The sequence below is a fragment of the Rhamphochromis sp. 'chilingali' genome (genome assembly GCF_963969265.1).
Source record: "Rhamphochromis sp. 'chilingali' genome assembly, chromosome: 8".
Classification (NCBI taxonomy): Eukaryota; Metazoa; Chordata; class Actinopteri; order Cichliformes; family Cichlidae; genus Rhamphochromis; species Rhamphochromis sp. 'chilingali'.
In genome coordinates, this window is record NC_137935.1 from 4,812,522 (window position 1) to 4,832,544 (window position 20,023).

At 40.7% G+C, this 20,023-nt stretch overlaps 2 protein-coding genes across 8 annotated transcripts; one reads left to right on the plus strand and one right to left on the minus strand.

Annotated features, from left to right (window-relative positions):
- The first annotated feature begins 247 nt into the window (after positions 1–247).
- On the plus strand, positions 248–10,339 carry LOC308400624 (rhomboid-related protein 4-like). Of its 6 annotated transcripts, none has more exons than XM_080888446.1 (9): positions 381–1,129; positions 1,268–1,486; positions 2,857–3,008; positions 4,544–4,856; positions 7,031–7,163; positions 7,307–7,395; positions 7,618–7,674; positions 9,929–10,072; positions 10,201–10,339. In XM_080888446.1, the coding sequence occupies exons 3-9, from the start codon at positions 2,865–2,867 to the stop codon at positions 10,245–10,247; spliced, it is 927 nt and encodes a 308-aa protein (XP_080744572.1). In that variant the 5' UTR covers positions 381–1,129; positions 1,268–1,486; positions 2,857–2,864; the 3' UTR covers positions 10,248–10,339. The 6 variants fall into 6 exon arrangements, with proteins under 6 accessions (XP_080744573.1, XP_080744572.1, XP_080744570.1 ...); XM_080888444.1 differs by having other exon boundaries at positions 382–1,129; positions 2,841–3,008; XM_080888447.1 differs by lacking the exons at positions 381–1,129; positions 1,268–1,486 and adding an exon at positions 248–360 and having other exon boundaries at positions 2,841–3,008.
- Positions 10,340–12,055: 1,716 nt separating this feature from the next.
- slc35f2l (info solute carrier family 35 member F2, like) lies at positions 12,056–19,672 on the minus strand. Of its 2 annotated transcripts, XM_080888441.1 has the most exons (9): positions 19,464–19,672; positions 17,723–17,898; positions 17,107–17,234; positions 16,411–16,570; positions 15,241–15,397; positions 15,105–15,157; positions 14,151–14,305; positions 12,443–12,505; positions 12,056–12,345 (listed from the first exon to the last, which is right to left on the minus strand). In XM_080888441.1, the coding sequence occupies exons 1-9, from the start codon at positions 19,526–19,528 to the stop codon at positions 12,097–12,099; spliced, it is 1,206 nt and encodes a 401-aa protein (XP_080744567.1). In that variant the 5' UTR covers positions 19,529–19,672; the 3' UTR covers positions 12,056–12,096. The 2 variants fall into 2 exon arrangements, with proteins under 2 accessions (XP_080744567.1, XP_080744568.1); XM_080888442.1 differs by lacking the exon at positions 12,443–12,505 and having other exon boundaries at positions 19,464–19,662.
- Between the last annotated feature and the right edge of the window lie 351 nt (positions 19,673–20,023).

The following is a 20,023-nucleotide window of genomic DNA, read 5'->3' on the forward strand; positions in this document are numbered from 1 at the left end:
CAGCTCCTTTGTCTCCTTTGTCTTACTGACGTTTAGAAGGAGGTTGTTCTCTGGCACCAGTTCTCCAGATTCCTAATCTCCTTCAGGTAGGCCGTCTCGTTGTTATCAGAGATCAGGCCCACCACGACGGTGTCGTCAGCAAACTTGACGATGGTGGTGGAGCTGGTAGGGGCCACACAGTCATATGTGTACAAAGAGTACAGCAGGGGGCTCAGAACACACCCCTGGGGGGCTCCAGTGCTGAGAGTGGTGGAAGCTGAGACATGTCCGCCCATCCTTACTGCCTGTGGTCTGCCAGTTAGGAAGTTGGAGATCCACTGACACATAGATGAGCTGAGTCCCAGATGCTCCAGCTTGGTGGTGAGTGTGGAGGGAATTATGGTGTTAAATGCAGAGCTGTAGTCTATGAAGAGCATTTTAACATAATTCCCCCTTCTAGTGTCCAAGTGAGTGAGTGATGTGTGGAGGAGATGAGAGATGGCATCGTCTGTGGAACGATTTGGACGGTAAGCGAACTGTAGTGGGTCCAGTGTGTCTGGTAGTGAAGAAATGATGAAGTCTCTGACCAGGCGTTCAAAGCACTTCATCACTACTGAGGTGAGGGCTACAGGGCGATAGTCATTGAGAGAAGCAGGGTGGGGTTTCTTCGGGACAGGAACAATGATGGACTCTTTGAAGCATGTGGGGATCACCGACTGAGATAAAGAGATGTTGAATATCTCAGTGAACACAGGAGCTAGCTGGTATGCGCAGTCTCTGAGGATACGACCTGGGATGCCGTCTGGTCCTGCTGCTTTCCTGGTGTTCACTCTCTTGAAGGCTCTCCTTACTTCATGCTCGGAGATGACGAGCACGTTTCCGGTGCTGGCAGTATCTTCCTATCTGCAGCCGTTAGCGCCGCTAGCACTAGCATTGTTGTAGTAGCATTTAAACTATGTAGCATAGTTTAAAGCTTCCGAGCTGCCGTCACCTTAGAAATAAACAGCAGGGTGAAGTAAAGTGAAACGCCCACTTTTAGATTGATGATGTGCCACAGTGCCACCCGTGAACGCGCAGGAGAAACCTGGGTTAACTTAGCAAGTTAACAACCAGCCTAGTGTGGTCGGTTATCCTGATCAGCGGTGTTAGGGTAAGTGAATCCACATCACAGAAACGTAACCCGGGTATGATTAACACACTTCGCCCTGGGCTCAGAGCGGTTAGTTATCACATGCTGCAGAGCTTTGTGTTTGTTAGCTGTTCTTTATAAACTCGTATATTTTAATAGAATTTCAATTATGGAAGGATGGAATAGGATATAAGCATCCACGGCGCAGGATTTACACGGATGCGTTTCAGATCGTCTCTAAAGCCCGTTCTCCTCTGAGGTATCACTTTCGATTTTCGTCCCCCGGCGGGAGCGCGCAGACAGACCCACAGAAGAAGTGTGTGCCCGACCCAAAGCATGCATAAACAAACACATCGCCAGACGGCACTGAGTTGACCTGTAAGTTTGTTCAGATCCTGCTGATTCTTATTAAAAGAGAAATAATGAGGACGAGGAGTAGACACTTCTGAGTCTAAAGACTGCAGATTCATGTTTACATTATGTGAAAAAGTGAAGGTTTGGCTGTAACTGTGTGGGCACCGCTAATCTCGTGATGCACAGGTCTATACAAGCCTAGATGCTAAACATTTTTCTGTTTGTTTGTTGGTTTGTTTGTTTTTTAGATATTATTAGATAGACCCCGTCTTTGTCATTTAGTTCATGAAATAATGAAATAAAGTGACTCATCTGTGAAAAAGAAACATTAACATTTCAACATTTAGGGAGCTAAAGGAGTGCAGATAAATGCTCAAGAGAATGTGTATTTGAGCGTCTTTCAGCACACAGTTATTATAATGTTATATCTGATTATCAAACTCTAAACATGTCCATTTGCTCACTTAGGTTTGACAGTCTCACTCTGTTTGTTCTTGCACATCCACCTAAGGGTGCAGGGAGATCTTTGAGGCTGTGCGGCGCATGACCAGTGGAGAGCTCTGCCTGCAGCACTGAGCTCTTTTAGAAGTTAGCTAAAGACTTAAATACTAATGTTATGGCGTGTATCATCCCCCAACTGAACCAACCCCACTCTGCGTGCTTTTCCCCCAAATCATGACTATGCTCACTCATTGTTTAATGTTTAATTGCAATTAATTTTGTCAAACGCCAAAAGATGTTACTAGCATGTTTTTAATTTTTTTTTAAATTGTCGATCTAAAAATGTCTCAGTGACAATAACAGCAAAAGAGTGGACATCTGTTAGGAGCATCTGTAATGGGATAAATTGTGTTTTTTCATCATTCAGACTGTGATGTGATTACATGAAATGGTCCCTTCAGTATTGCTGCTGTGAGAAAGAAGTTTTGACACATACTAGTTTTTAATAAAAGGTTTGAAACAAAAACTGTAATATTCTCTTTTGGCTGGATGGTTTTTGTTTGTTTGTGTTTATAAGTGTAAATTATATAGTCGGTGGTAATACAATCAATTTTACTTTTCATTGTCCATGTTTGTTTGATAGTCACATCTTCCGACAGAGTAGCGCTGTCGACAAAGTAAAACAATCCCGTGAAACTTTATTTTTCTGCTGTATAGTTTTGTTACTAACCACGCAGTGGTTAGTGCCACACAGTAAGGTTGAATCCACCGGCCTGCCGGTGCTGTCTGTGTAATCTCTGGCCTGTGTGGGTTCTCTCTGGGTACTCGGGCTTCCTCCCACAGTCCAAAGACATGCATGCATAGGTCTGGTTAATTGGTGAGTCTAAATTGGCCTGAACTGTGAATTGTTGTCTGTCTTTATCTGTCATGTCAACAGTTCCTTTAAACCTCAGCTTTCAGCATGCAGAGGGGTTTCCAGGCAGGCCTCCTGCTCCTGCTTGTCCAGCTGTTCCAGGAGGGTCCGGGAAACATCCCAGCCATCACCCTGGCTGTCCTGGGATTCAATGTGTACCTGTACGTGTTTCCTCCTGCTCCACCACTGAAGGTAACTCCCCACTGTAACATTATATTATATTATATAGATTTATGTCCATTTATGTCTGTCTCCACGTTGGGTGAGTGCTGAGTATTTGCATATGTGTGCATTGGAGGGGTGGGGGGGTCGTATCTGTGTGTGCCTGATTGTTTGTGTCTATATGTCAGGTCAGGTATCAGACGCCACCTCTCTAGGGACATCTCAGGCCCTCCAATGTATGGAGGGCTACACCCCCCCCCCCCCCCCCCCCCCCCCCCCCCCGCACCACCACCATCACTTCCCCTGCCAGTGGGTGGCAGACGCCCTCAGACATCATTGAATGGCCGTAGCAATGGGCCAGACACCCCATACTCCCGTATCACCTCCCACAGGACACCCTGAGGGACACGGTTGAATGCCTTCTCCAAGTCCACAAAACACATGTAGACTGGTTGGGCAAACTCCCATGCACCCTCAAGTATCCTTGAGAGCATAAAGAGCTGGTCCAGTGTTCCACGACCAGGACGAAAACCGCATTGTTCCTCCTGTATCTGAGGTTTGACTGGCGGACAAACTCTCCTTTCCAGCACCCTGGCATAGACTTACTGAGAATTTGAGGTGTTTATTTACACACATCTCTCTAAAGGTCTCAGCCACAGCCTTTTATTTAGGATGAGGTCTAGACTTTGACTGGTTTATTGCAGCACCTTGATTCTTTTCTTTTGTTGCTTTGTTGTGTTGGGATCATTGTCCCGTTGCATGACCCAAAGCTTTAGACGTCTGACAGATGGTCTCACATATGACCCTAGAATACTTTAGTGTACAGAAAAGTTCATGGTCTCTAGTCAATGACTGTAAGGTGCCTGGGTCCTGTGGCTAAAACACAAGTCCAACTCTCACTTGCTGATGATCAGTTAACCAATGACATTTGATAGCAGCACCTCTCTGCTACTTAAAGTGTACCTGTTGGGACAGAAATTAACCTGTCGTTTTATAATTAGTTCATGAACAAAACGTTGAGTGCAGCGATTGCATCTTAGACTGACTTTCTTCAGAATCAGAAGTTGTTTTTATTAGTAATAAGCAGGAGAACCAGAAAATGGCAGGCATTCGGATGACAGGCAAAAATATATAATTAAGTCATAAAAATTGAAGATTATCTTCCCGGTTGAAGAGAATCATGTCTTTAATGATGAAACAACGAGTCTGAACAAAAAATGGAAAAACCCTGAGGTGAACCTTTAAACAGAGAGACAGGCGAGAATTTTGTTGAATAATTTAGCAACAGAAAGAGGAAACTGGATTTTAAAAAAACAAACAGCCCACATGGCGGTGCTTCTGTGACAGCCAACACCTGCATGGCTGCAAACAGAACTGACAAACTGGTTTTTGTTCATGGTTTTTCTGCTGACGAATATAATAAAAGGTGTGCAGGAGCATTCTTCATACTGAACCATCAGCTGAAGCATCCTGCCTTCAAAGTCGCCTGTCAATGATTTTGGATTCACATTATTGATGTATTAAAAAGAATCAAAAGCATACGACTGTTTTTACTTTGTGTCCAGGCTTGCATGAGCCTTGATCAGGTGTACCGAAATAAAGAGTGGCGACGCCTCTTCCTGTCCCCCCTGCATCACATCGATGATTGGCACCTTTACTTCAACATGGCGTCCTTCCTGTGGAAAGGCATCAGGCTGGAGCGACGTCTGGGTGGACCTTGGTTCCTGTACCTGCTGTCAGTCTTCTTTCTGCTCACTGGATTGGTGTACCTGCTGCTGCAGGCGCTGATGATTAAGCTCATGGAGGGCACGGATTCTTCTGATCCATTATTGGAATATGTGCAGGCTTTCAGCAGAGAGTGTGCTGTCGGCTTCTCAGGTACAAACTCCCAGCAGTAGTAGTGATTCAAAGGAAGAAAATCTAGATGTATGTATAACAAGATAAGATAAAAAAGTACTTTAAGTAACTGTTAAATAAAAAAGCGAAGGAGTGATCCATCAGCACCAAAATTATCAGCATAAATTTTTTTAGACGTGATTAAATATTAACTTTTGAAGTATAATGTAAAATTTTGGTAGTTGAATGTGTTGATCTGTGGAACCAGCATCCCAATACAGGAAGTCTGGATTGGCTCTCTGTTCAAATAGACCAGTCACTGATCCTATGGGTTGTACCCGGTAGGCAGTGCAGAGCTTGGATGCAGATGGGTGAGGGCACTAAATTCTGACTGCCCCTGTCCTCCAGATGTCCACCCTGCCCTGCAGACCCGGGTAACCTTGCAGGCCCACTTTCAGGCCACCAACCACACCTGTTGGGGCAGCTCCCCTCTAGATCAGTGCTCTTGGAATATGACTGGGTTTAGTTTAGTGACCTTGTCCACAATAACATTTAAGTGGATACTGGTGAAACGTGAATAAACTCAAACACTAACAGAAACCAACTAAGACCAAGGATCCTAATGACCTCATACAAGTTAAAGATACAAAAACACAGATGAATAAAAGACAGCTAAAATACTTAAGAACAAAATGAATCAACTAGAAAAAAAACTAGAAACAAAAACAAAACGTAAATCTAAAAACAATAAAATATACAAAGGAGAAAAAAGGCCAAAGTCAAAAGAAATTTTTTTTAAAAAAAAACTATAAGAAACTCATAGTACAGAAATAATAATATACTACAATCCACTCAATAAGAATTCTAAACCGTGTCGGGAGTATCGGAGCAGTTGAGACACATTTTTTCTAAACACCGGGTGTCTCTAGCTTTTAAACCCCAAAACATGCGCCAAAATTGGTCCACCCCAAGGATCGGCTCCCCCGACACGAACAGAGTAACACAGTGTACGCTGTTAAGTGCAGGAGGATTGCCAGGATTTATACATCGGGGAAACCAAACAACCTCTGGCAAAGCGGATGGCACAACACAGAAGAGCCACCTCGTCAGGACTCTGCAGTCTATTCACACCTACAGGCCAGTGGACACTCTTTCAATGATGAGGATGTAACATCCTGGACAGGGAGGAACGCTGGTTTGAGGGCGGAGTCAAGGAGGACATTTACGTGAAAAGGGAAAGACCATCTCTGAATCGAGGAGGGGGCCTAAGGGTTCATCTGTCACCATCTTACAATGCTGTGATTGCAGCCATTCCCCAACTCTCTATGAATGGTACTCATGGTTATTGATCAGTGGTTGTTGATCAATGACCATGAGAATTTGCATAATTAAGATTAAGGAACTGACCTCCCTGCTCATTGTTCCTTCAGTGGGCTGGTTTCAGTCATTATGCAAATGTGCTGTTTATAAGATTGAAACCTGCAGTCAGCTGAGTCTGAAGACGTCACCTGGATGAGTGACGAAACGTTTCTCCCACAAAACGCTACGTCCAGATGAACACAATCAACTTTTGGAGATTTTCTTTCCTGGATGATTGAGAATGCATCAAGACGTAAAGAACCAGAACTAAACATGTCTGTGAAGGTTCTCAGTCATCCAGGTCATTGTAGTCTGTTAGACCTCTGCCTTACTACAACATACTTCAAATACAACGAAGGCTTCTACAGACAAAAACATGGCTGTGCCATGGGCTCCCCCGTTGTAGCCAACCTTTACATGGAGGAAGTGGAAAGGAAGGCTCTTGGCTCTTTCAAAGGAAGAGTACCCAGCCACTGGTACAGATATGTAGACGACACCTTAATTAATTACTTAATTAACACCATTAATATTTTGTAGTTGAATGTTTAAAATCCTGCAGCCACAATAAATCCAAGTTATAAAATCAAACAAATATATAAAATAAGTAAGTAAAAAATAGTCTATATTAAGCTAAATACACTAATTTAAACATAATAACTATAATACGTTGCCAGAAGGTGAAACTTTCATCTTTTAAAATGAGAAGATTTGCTGTTTTTCTTCCTCTCAGAGAAACTGAATTATTTTCATTCTTGGACTAAATATATATATTTTCACCTAAATGATTAATCAACTAATCATAACGAGATATTTATAACATTTTCCTTCCTTAATTTTACAACCACATCTGTTTGCAGGGGTCTTGTTTGCTCTGAAGATCGTCAATAACCACTTCAACCCCGGTGGTGTGACGTACGTTATGAATATTCGGGTGTCCAATCAGTTTGCTAGCTGGGTGGAGCTGGTGCTCATCTATCTAATCGCTCCTGGGTGAGAGACTGCTCCAGTCCAAGATGATCACTGAGAAAACAAAATCGATTTTGAAGCGTAGATTTGAAGGCAGCATCTTTTTTTATCTAAAACTGAGCAGATATTTTATCATCATGGTCTTTTTCCCTGCTGCTCTCTTTCAGGACCTCTCTGGTTGGCCACCTGGCAGGTGTCCTGGTGGGTCAGCTCTACACTGTGGGTCCACTGAAGACCATCATGGAGGCATGTGCAGGTCTGAATGCTGCTTTTTCAGTTTGTGTAGCGAATGAATTCTTCATTCTGCAAACAAATAAAACAAAATGATAAAATTGTGTTTTTTACACAGTCATGATCAGCAAACATCACATTAGCAGTTACAGCATGTTGTATTTGTTAACTGTGTGAGCCTGTGTGAAAGAAATCTTTAATACTTATATATGAACCTGAAAATGCTCTTTTCTCTCTCTCCAATCAGATATGATATCTTCAGATGGAGTTACTTCACGCCAGCGTTCATACTACAGCTTTTCAGGTACAACAGCAATGTTATAGAAAACATAAAGGATCCACTGTTTTATAGAATATGAAATAATCCAGTGAGAAAGACTGTTTGTTCAGTTTTCTGGTACAGCTTTTAAAACCTGGGTGCCCACTTTCTGAAAGACGAACCACTTTAGGATCCATGATGAGGTTGCCTCAATTTATCTTCAACACTTTATTATTGGAGATAAATTATCTGAATTTCAGGAGTGGGACCATGCCTCCAAACACACCCCTTCCAGGTCTTAAATATATATGACAAGCTGTTCGCTCTTGTTTTCGTACCCAACCTCCCCCTTTTTCAGTTCTTTCACTTCTTCACTTCTCATTAGTACACAAGGATCTGCCGGGCCCTGGAGCCACCGCATGTGCCCATGAAGGCCTTCCACAAACCGCAGCTCAATTCTTGATCAAGCCATTCACCTTTATCTACCTAAAAACGCTGCCAAACCTAAGATTAGTGAATGTGCACCTTGCAGTCTTGGACCCTTTTTGCCTTCACAGCAGTCTGAAGAATTAAGGTCACATATTTATTGACTTATTTATTGATTGATTTCTCCTGTTTTGGCTTCCCTTCATTGGCTTCCTGTTAAATCCAGAATTGAATTCAAAATCCTGCTCCTCACATACAAGGTCTTAAATAATCAGGCCCCATCTTATCTTAATGACCTTGTAGTACCATATCACCCTATTAGAGCACTTCGCTCTCGCTCTGCAGGCCTACTTGTTGTTCCTAGAGTATTTAAAAGTAGAATGGGAGGGAGAGCCTTCAGTTTTCAGGCCCCTCTTCTGTGGAACCAGCTTCCAGTTTGGATTCAGGAGACAGACACTATCTCTACTTTTAAGATTAGGCTTAAAACTTTCCTTTTTGCTAAAGCATATAAGATAAGATAAGATAAGATAAGATAGAACTTTATTAATCCCTCGGGTGGGTTCCTCTGGGAAATTCGATTTCCAAAAAAGCACAGCACCGACAGAAGTTACAGAGTTACAGAATATTATATATATATACACACACACACACACACACACACACACACACACACACACACACACACACATATATAAATACAGAGACAAATATAAATAAAATATACAAAGGGGATAAATAGAATAAATAGGAATAAAAAATAAAAAATACAAGTGAATTGCACATTTCAAGTATTGAGTCTATTGCACTGTTGACTATTTACAAAAGTATTGCACAAAAGGTATTGCACAGTGAGGTGAAGAGGCACTACAGCTTAGTTGTTCCCCCCTCCTTTGTCCTCCTGTTTCCCCTCCCTCTCCCCTCCAGAGAGGAGTTAAACAGTTTGATGGCGTGTGGGACAAAGGAGTTTTTAAGTCTGTTAGTTCTTGTCTTTGGGAGAAGCAACCTGTCACTGAACAGACTCTTCTGATTGTTTATGGCCGTGTGCAGAGGATGCCTAGCATTGTCCATAATGTCCATCAGTTTCTTTAATGTCCTTTTCTCTGCCACTGTCACCAGAGTGTCCAGCTTCATGCCGACCACAGAGCTAGCCCTCCTGATCAGTTTCTCCAGCCTGGAGAAATATAGTTATAGATATAGTTAGGGCTGGACCAGGTGACCCTGAATCCTCCCTTAGTTATGCTGCAATAGACGTAGGCTGCCGGGGATTCCCATGATGCATTGAGTTTTTCCTTTCCAGTCACCTTTCTCACTCACTATGTATTAACAGACCTCTCTGCATTGAATCATATCTGTTATTAACCTCTGTCTCTCTTCCACAGCATGTCTTTATCCTGTCTTCCTTCTCTCACCCCAACCGGTCGCAGCAGATGGCCGCCCCTCCCTGAGCCTGGTTCTGCCGGAGGTTTCTTCCTGTTAAAAGGGAGTTTTTCCTTCCCACTGTTGCCAAAGTGCTGCTCATAGGGGGTCATATGATTGTTGGGTTTTTCTCTGTATCTATGAAGCGCCTTGAGGCGACTTATGTTGTGATTTGGCGCTATATAAATAAAATTGAATTTAATTGAATAAACATCAGTGATGTGACTCTCATGTTGTAGATCTGGTGACTGTGGAGGCCATTCGAGTAAAACTCGCAGTTATGTTCAGGAGACCAGTTTGAGATGATTTGAGTGGATAGAGTTTATAGACACTCAGTACTTTTATTTTTATTAATTTTCTGTGTTGTAACCTTTTCATTTTTACCCAACGTTGCAAGATTTAAAAATTAAACTCAAGTTAGAAACTTTAATATTTTAGTGCACATGTGTGCCCGCAGGCTACAGCGGGACCAGACGAGAATACTTTGAAGAGCCTCGACCTGCGGAGGATCACACGTCTGATTATTCTGAGAGCTACATCTCAGGACTGACGGAGGAGGAGCAGATAGAGCTGGCCATCAGAAACAGTCTGAAACATCGAGGCAAGAGGCAGAAGTGACAGTCTTCTTTCACTGCTAAAATTAATACTTAATTTTATAAAATAAATTAGATACATTTGAGCCAAATTATATTTAAAAATTAAACATTTAGCTACAACTTAATTTTTCAGGACAAACCAGGCGAAGAGAAACCGAACATCACCCAGGAGACTCTTGAGGATCTCAGGAGGAGGCGGCTGAGGAGGTTTGAGCAGGAAGTTACCAACCAGAGAAGAAGATTGTAATGACGGATTTTTATTTTCCATTTTTGTTTTTTTTCTCATTTTCACTGGTTTAACTGGGAAGATGCCTCCCATCACTCTCCCTTGTTGCTGCGGGTCACATAAGAGGATTGAATCCAGTCTGATGTCTCATGAAGGTGCGGCCTGCAGCGGTCTTCGAACAAAGACTCCCTCCTAGTTTGGACTTCTTGTATTACTTGGTGACTTTGTTTTCTATTGCATGTCACCTTTGCTTTTACTTCCTGTCTTTATTTTCCTGCTGTCTGGTTTTCTGCCAGCATATCGGTTTTATCTGTGGTTAATTGTTTCCACTTGTGTCTCGTTATTCAGTCTCTTCTGTGTATATTTAGTGTTTTTGCTCCTTGTGTGCCACTGGCTTTTCCCTTTTTGAATTTCACTGTGGGTTTTGCCATTGGTGGTTTTTCATTACTCTGCCAGCTGCTGCAGCTTAGACCTGGATCCTCTCCACCATGTTTAGGCTACTCAGCGTCATTCATGTAGACCTGCACATCTGAACCCAGTGAGCACAGACCTGGTTCACCATCACTTTAATATGTGCCTCAAATTCTGTGTATGTGGAACGCTCCTTTGTTGCCTTCGGTAAGCCATTCCAACATTTAGCTCCTGTATTGACTAAATGTTGTGCACCTACAGACTGCCCCACACTCCCCTCTAGCGGTGGCCCTTGTGCAACTTCACAATCTGACTTTTGATTAATAAATTCCTTTAAAGGATGTGGAGCAAGTCTATGTAGATCCTTATAAATAAAACAGGCATACTTATTTTTTTTTAAATTATGAAAACTCAGAAACATGTTTTTCCAGAATTTTTCAGGGATAAAATAGCAATGAGTTTTTATCAAAAAGTTTAAGTTTTTTTTGTAATTTCAACTATTTATAACCACATAGTGAAACAATACTCAATATATGATAAAAGTCTTGAACTGTAGACACATCCTCTCTGCATTGATGGTCTGGAACAGTCTGATTTGCTTGAAACTCTGAAGGTTAAATTTTACAAGCCGGATAACTTTTTAGAATCATGTTTAGATGTTAAAGTCGGGTCCAAAGTGAGCACAGCATATTTATACTAATTTACAGCATCAAGCTCCTCCCCTTGAATCCTTGACTCCTCTCCTTGCCTCCTCTGATTTTGTATTAGTCCCTCCCACCAGAGATGAGGAGGAGAGGGGAAACATCCATCCAAAGGTGTCCTTTCTTAAACCGATCTCAGTAAAATTTGACATTTGATACACTTCATCATAGTTTTGTTAACGGGTTTACGATCTCAGGTGTGACACTGCAATGTGTCATATTTAGGAACCCTTTTAATTTAAGGATATCACACATTTTCTTGAATTACACACACAGAAATTGTGGAGGGTAGAAAATGTAATAATCTTAACTGAAACATCATCATAACAGATAAAAAGCACTCCCTGTGTGCAGGGCCTCTTTTATAAAAAAAAAAAGAAGAAGACATTATCAGGAAAGACTCACCTGTGCACCTCTGATTATCACTCCTCCTGCAGCTTCACGATACATGTTAGGATTTGAGACAGCCTTCAGTATGGCTCAGTGAAACACAATGTGTTTAAAGAGGTAAATGCTGAAATGTAAAATCACTCTTTTCTTTTGCATTTGCACTTTTATTTATCTTTTTTTACATGAACTTCTGTATTGTGTGTTTTTACATGTACCATATGTGTTATATAAGAAGCAAAACTCAATAAATAACTGGTTAAAAATACATATACGACATGTTTGGAGACTGTAAACCAGCTGATCACATTCTAGTGCCGAGCTCTGTGCTGCCGTAGCTCTGCTCTGGCCCTGAAGTGCTCCTCTTCCTCCTGTCTTCAGTCGGCTGCAGCTCTTGAGCATCCACAGGGTTTTCAGAGCAGCCTTCCTCGCAGGTAGCAGCAGGTGAAGACAAGGGGCTGGAGTCTGTGGCAGCGGTGGGAGTCGGAACAGCGTTGAAGGCGACAAAGCCAATGAGGATGACCACCAGCGAAACAATGTAGAGGCCGGAGAACTGAGCAGGAGCAGAAAGTGAATGTTCAAATTGCATTAAAAAAGGAGTGCAGAAGGAAAACCAGTTCATTGGGTTCAAGTTATGAATGACATTTTACCTGAGCTGGGGTTTGGCCCAACTGCACACAGTATTCTTTTCCAATGACCAGCAGGGGGCGAGTCTGGATCCGAAACAACTTTTTATTTGACTTGGATTTCTGATCCTGAATGTGCAATATGATGTCCGTGTAAAGTCTGACACTGGACATCTGTGTTCACATTTATGAGTTTCTCTGTTTAACGTTTAATTGCAGGATTTAACTTCATGGTAAATAATAAGAACAGGTCTTTTTGGTAAATGAGACTTTAAGTCTCACCTGTATAAATAAAGGTTAAATTAAAGAAAAAACAATATGGGAGTTTAGATGTTGACACAAAGAATGTAATTATGCTTATTAATGAGAAAATGTGAGTGTTTTATTAGGAGAATACAGTGCCACCTCTCATCTGGAACTGACTCATTTAAATTCACTGGCAGGTCAAAAGAGACATTCATATTCAACACATGCACAAACTGCATACATGCATGGAGCTCTGCATGAGAACACACAGCACAGAGTTACATTTTAACTTTTATCATTATTATTCATTAACACTTCTGAGCGTGCATAACACTCAGCAGGTCATTATGACCCAAAGACGGGGTGGGAAGAGATAATCAGTGTTTATATGTGTGTGTGCTGGAAATAAGTCCTGTCATTAACTGACATTAAAGATTCTCATCTGACCCTGACTAGAAAACACATTAAAGCTCTGTTGAAAGGCAAATAAATCATTTTTGTATCTATTCAAAGTTTCACACTCTAAAGATTAAAAATCTAATGTGTGTTCAGTATTCCTGTTGTCTCTGTGTTATTAGCAATTTTGAGGACGTGCACATCCCCAGGTGTGTAACTTCACACCACTGTCAATGCAGCCTGCACAGGTATGAATGCTGGAAATGGCGCTGACCACTTGCGTGTACAGTGCTCTAGACTCTTAATTGGATTCACTGCAGAAGCACAATTCAAGCATCATCTCAAAAGAGAACGTGGCAAACTAGCAACAAAGTAACAACTTGATGTTTCAGTGAGCCTTAATTGGCTGTGAGAGGAACTACAGTCGTTTCACTTTGTTTTGGCTTTATTTTTTTAGCCCCTGTTGGTTGCGTACCATTTCAGTGAAACATGTTGTTCAATCCAGAAACTACAGAAAATCTTGTGTTTTCTCATTTGAATGTTCTAAGCCTCTGTTCATACACCTACATACCTTACCCAGAGTTGACTGATTGCCGTTCATTGTGTTTTCTCAGTGTCTGTGCTGCTGACAAAGAAAGTATCCACGTCATGTGCAGTTAAGTCTTGTCAGAGCCTGTCTTCCATGGTAGGAAAAATGCATAACTTAGGGTAAAGGTAAAGATCATAATCAGTCCTCCTGTTGCATGATGCTGGTGCTGGATGTTCAGAGGGAAGACTTGAAGACTGATTAAACTGATAAAACTTCAGCTCCTGCTGATGGTGGGCTTTTTCCAATAACATAAATTGTGAAATTGTTCCCTCTAATGAGAAGGAATCACATACTGGAATACACTGGATAGATCCTGTAGTCATGACCTTGTAGGATCAACACATTGACAGACGATGTGATGCTTTTTACTAAGATTAAAATTGTTTTTTACAGTCCAACAGTGGGGAGGGTGTTAAAGTGCAGGTCAAGTTTCCTCTTGAGGCGGTTTGAAGGAAAGGACTGTCAGATATATAAAGTAAGAATAACTGAGTGTGCACTCACGTTGTAGTGGAAGAGGAAGATCCCACAGAAGAGGCCGAAGAGGTCAGCGGTGAGCAGGGAGAGGTTGACGGAGGTGGCGCTGCTTAGCTTTATCACTATAGGCATGAAGCTGTACAGAGCATACATACACAGTGCATAGGCAGCGAACAGCAGTCCTGAGAAGAGACATGACCACTGTTAGTTCATTTAAGTATTAAAGAAAACTCAAACATGAAAGAAAAAATCTCTTTATTTCTCAGGTCGACTTCTCCAACATGGTGATCAAAAGTGTCTAATAAAACCTCTAAATTAGTCATCTTTATACACTCAAAGATAAGTTACTGAAATAATGAATATGAGGGGTGATGCTGTGGCTTTGTGATTTTTAGAAAATGTTTTTTCAAACTTTCACTGAGAAAATGTGACAAACGAGACAAGAACTGTGTTTCTGTGAATGTGGGTTAGATTATTTCTGCCCCTTTGTCATGGTCCCTGCTGTGAACATCAGATTTTAGTTGCCTGTAATTTCATTTTCTTCTCATTTCTTTTCTTTTTTTGTTACTTTTTGCCCTCCTTGAAGAATTATTGACCTTGTGTCTCCTTTCTTGTGCTTTTATGTTTTGAATTATTTTTTTAAGTTAGTTTTGTCGCATTAGTTGGTTGTGACACATTGGTTTTCCTACCAGCTTTGTTCTTTTCTTCTGGCTTTTATTAATAAAGTTTGTTATTTTTTTCACTGTGAAAATCTCAGTGTGCATAACCTTATGTTCTCATAGTTTAAAGCATTAGTTATTCTGACACATATTGTGTTTATTCAGGTCCCAAAGAGTATACACTTAGGAGTATTTGTGTTGACTGTACCATAGCTCCTTTAAATATTTATAGTTTCATAATGTGTTAACATGCGTAACCATCTGGAGGCTTCGGCAGTCCTGTTTTGTCTTCAAAATGTTCCTGATTCAGATCAGTACTCACCGACTTCCCAGCTCCACTGGATGGCAGGAATTTCATTATGCTCCAGGATCACCCTGAGTAAAAATAAAAACAGAAACATCAGATAAACCACAAAGTCCACTGAGTCCTAAAACTGATGCCAGTCACACACACTTACATCTGTATGGTGCTGATGATTGTGCCAAAAAGGCCGACCATGCCCAGGAACTCCACCCTGCTCAGGTTCTTCACGGTGTACTCCTGACACACGTTAGACACCGCATACAGCGAAGCACTGAGGAGCACCAGACCATCACCCAACAAGATGTTTGAGGCTGAGGAGAGAACAACAAGATCATCGCTAAGGTTCAACATCATCAGACGAACGCTAATGTTGCCTCAGTGTTGGTTTCCCTGCATGTCATGCACAGGCTGGAAAACGCTTTTATCCCAGATTAGAGACCAAAAAGTCAGCAAAAGGTTGGAAAAGTGGTAGCAATGGGATGTATTGTTGGTTTTATAACCATAGAGAAAGTTTTTTTTATTTCTTATATGTTTTGCATTGATTTTTTCCATCGCTAAGTGTAAAACATGTATTTGGTTTATACTTTTTTGTCTATTACCTGGTTAGGTTTAGGCACTTACACTACTTGGTTTGTGTTACATGTTGGAAAACACTGTGGTTTGGATGAAAAACGCACCTTCACGACCGTATCTAAACTTTTTTCTGTAATAGAAGGTCTCAGGAGTTGAAAATATAAAACTGACACAGGTCTTTATATCTAAAAATTACCTGATATGTGAAGGATTTTTTCTTTAGTCGTTCACTTAAATCCAAAACATCACATGTGTCATAATTTAGGATTCATATAAAGGTTAAGGTCACTTCCTGTTTTATTTTGCACTTCCTGGCCTCTTTACCATGTTTTCAGTTTTACTTCTTTTGTAATTATCACCTGTTTCCAATTAGCCACCTATGACCTGTGTAGCTCTTTCTATTTTCCAGATTGTCTTTGAACTCATCATAGTCAGTTTTCCAGCTTTCCAAGTGTTCCTTGTATTTTTCCATAAACAGAATAAAAGCTTATGATGAAGTCTCGAGTGTTTTCAGTGTAACCATCTTGGTGTTGTTCTGTGTCTTGTAGAGGTGGGTGGATTGATCCAAATAGTGATAGATACCAACACTGATAGTGATATCAGATCAATACTCACGTGTTAGGATTCGTCTCTGTTCTCTAAGTTAAGTTTTTTTTTCACTGGTGTCCTGCATGGACTTGATTTATTAAACAATTTATAGTCTTCCATCAGGGATTTGATTAGTGAGTAAACTCTTTGGAGAATTCCTTACTGGAGCCCTGGTCTCGTCCAGCCAGCAGGTCGGCTCCCACCATGGCCCCCACTCCGAGCAGACAGATGCAGACGGCGACAGAGTGGATCAGCCTGTAGCGAGCCTTCAGAATCCACCAGCTCAGACCCATCAGGACCGGGATCACGAAGCAGTCCAGCAGCTGGAGGCAGAAATGATAGCTGTGCAATAACGTGTGCGATGGATCAATTAATTTGTTTTGAACTAATTTTAATGACCACTAATTCACTCTGATTTTTTCTTTTACATAATAATTAGTTAAAATGACAAAACACCTTTCAGTTTCAACCTCAAGACAACTCATTAATTTAACACAGTTTAGTGGGCTACATACTGAAGTGAACTGAACTCCAACACCAATGCCAGCTGGTATTGATACGATCGATTCTTTGGATCAAACCCCACACTTCTAGTTTTTGTGGTGCCTTTTGGAGCAAATTGATGGAATTATTTGATTTGTATTATTTACCGTGTGGAACATCCAAAACGCTTCTGATCCAGCTGTGACTTTTGAGTTACAATTTACTGACATGTGTTTCCATTTTAGGAAAGATTGATAGTGATCGATTGATACGATTGAGCATATTATGTTACATTATGTACTGAAGGAGTGGTTGCACCCTTAGTAATCTTGGCACTTTCATAACACACTGAAATAAATTTTGAAAGTCTACTCACCTGTATGCTGGTGATGGTGGTGTATTGGTACGCTTTAACCACAGTGTAGTTTGCTTCCACGTCCACCAGCCCGAGCAGCAAGTACTTCCACCATCGTCTCTTCAAAATCTGTAAAAAATTGCCATCCCCTGCATTTTAAAGGGGAGCACCCCTGAACTTCAGTACTGATGTGTTTGTTTCTGCAACAAGCCTGAGGACACTCTGCCTCACTGCAAAGCAAAATATATTTGCATATTTACAAAAAAAATCCAAGACAAAATCTCACAAATTTCTGAAAAGGACAGTCCTAAACTTAGAAGAACAAATCAACAAATTTACAAAGAAAATTTTAGATTTTTAGTCAGAGAACCACCTCGCTTTACTTTTCTAGTCCGTTTGCAAAGGGCAACACAAAACAATATTTCTATCATCACAATTACTTTACACATTCTGTTAATCACAATACAACACCCAGTTTGGAAAAACCTGCCTCTGAATATCCCAGTAAAGACTGATCAAGTGTTCTGTGTATTTATGTGTAATATGGCATATAAAGATTTAATTTTACTGCCATGAAGTGTTGCTATGCATGTCATAAATTTCAGCATTAATCTCAGGTGTTCAGCACGGGTGTCACCTGTTCTGCAGAGCAGCATGGTGGTGTAGGTGACAGTCAGCAGGAGGTAGTTCAGGAAACTCTGCAGCATGGGCGTGTTCACGTGAAAGTTTGAGGCCAGGAACTGGGAGGTGATAGCTGTGCCACAGATGAGGCCCGCCAGCCCCTGACCCATAGCCAACGTCTTGGCCAGCTGCCTGAGAGAGAGATGAGCAGCGGATCTTTAACAACAGGCACAACAGGCAGCTTTGCTTTTTGAAGTCACTGTAAGCAGATTTAAGAGAAACCTCCTCCCTGCCTGGCAGATGATGCTGTTCAACATGTATATACAAAGTGTTTTTCACTTTTCTAAAGAGTTTGTGAGCAAAGCTTGCTTTACACAAGGTGTTTGGTTGATGAGGTTTCTACATGGAGTTTTCCCAGTATAACTAACACAACTCACTTTATGTTCCACATAAGAGTTTGGTATCAATCATATCTCCTGTTGTAAACTGCCACATTATTCCTTTAAAGGCAAGTTTTTTTATGTTTTATAATTTGATGTTAAAAATGTATTTGACAAAAAAATGTAAGTACAAAAAAAAATTAGTTGTAGTCAACAATTTAACCTATGACTCTTTAAAATAAAATAGTAGAAATGTAAAGATGTGTGCTGAAACACTGGAAATAAAGTTTAAAATAGATGATATTTAAATATTCATAAATGCTGCGAATAACATTTTTAGAAAAGTCTTCATTATCCAGCCTGCAGCCCACTGCAACCGTGGTGTCACAGGTCCACAAATATGGAGGCAAATGAAACACAACTTTAGCAAAAACACAAATTAAAATCAATAAATAAATTGAAAATGGCTGCTCTCTTAAGTTTTCCTACTGCAGACCATCCATGCCACATTAGGGTTTGGGTTAACTCTGACATGGCACATACACGCACAGTAAAAGACTAAATAAGTTTAGAAATGTTATTTAAAAAATAATCTGCTGTACTGAATGCTGCAGGATCTTAAAATATTTGTTTGTTTTTAAAATGTTGAGTTAAGACTTGTCATTTAGGTTTAGCATTTAGGTTTATGCCCCTCTGCAGAGGGGTACCGGCTTACAACAGTGACCTGGCTGTACACAGCAGTGGCCCAACCACAGACAATGGTTTGAAAACTGCTTGTGCATAACTAATGAAGTCGAGCTAAAGAATAACTTCTTTTTATCTTTCAGCCTCAATCTGTCATTTGCATTTAGTTTGAAAAAAATGTTGGACTTTGGTTTATTTTGCCCTTTTGAAAATTGTTCAAGCATTGGCCCTTTGGTGAGGCTGTTGTTCACAGCTAATATTTACAGATGTCTCCTACATGAAGGCAAATCATAAAGTTGTCTGTTCAAAGCTTGACTGCAGCGATATCTGTGAAAACATTCACCTGATTTGGAATGTTTTAATTAATTTCATGTGAAATTTATATGTGAGACGCTCTAAATAAAATATCAGAATCTGTGAGATCTGCATATGTTTAGGGACTACAAGCATCCATCAGTCTATGTAAACCGAGCTGCACACCTGAAGGACTTAGTTTCTAGATAATATGATCTTAAATGGCCCCTCAAAAAACTGCTATAAAAATGTTTACTCGGCCTCCGTGCCATTCAGCAGCTTTTTCATTTAAAAAAACCCAACTTTTGATTCACTTGAAAGTCTAAATAAAACACAAGTAACTGAACCACTTTGAATCAGACTGCTGGTCTCCCCCTCTCGCCTCCTCTGTTCACTCACCAGGTGAAAACCTGTTTGGGGTTGAATTCTCGGATCCACAGCAGGATTCTGCTCCTTTCGTTCATTTCGCTGGCGTTTCTGGACGAATCCTCGGACCGTTTAGCAACCGTGTCGTCTCACCAGTGATGGAGGAGTGAGTCCTCTCTTTAAGCTTTTAGCTCCTCCACCTTCACGGTATCAGAGCTGAATGATTAACAGCCTCAGAGGGCAAAGATTACTACTTCACTTATCTGTTTGTGTGTGTGCGCCAAAGACTAAAAGATAAGAACCGATGATGAAGGATATATATTTTTAAAGTCATCACTGGGATTCTTTTCACCACTGATGAGATGAAAAAGTCCTTTATCCTTGTTTTTTGTATGCAAATGTCCATGGTGAAGAATATAGTTTAATCATGACATAGATTGTTACTTAAATCTAAGTTAATATTTCCCCACTTTAGACAATTGTGATTTACTGCTTTTAATATTAAGATAGAATTTTAAAAATGTATAAAACTGAAATTATTAAACACATTTAAAAATATATATATTAACCACGACATCTTAACCTCTATGGTT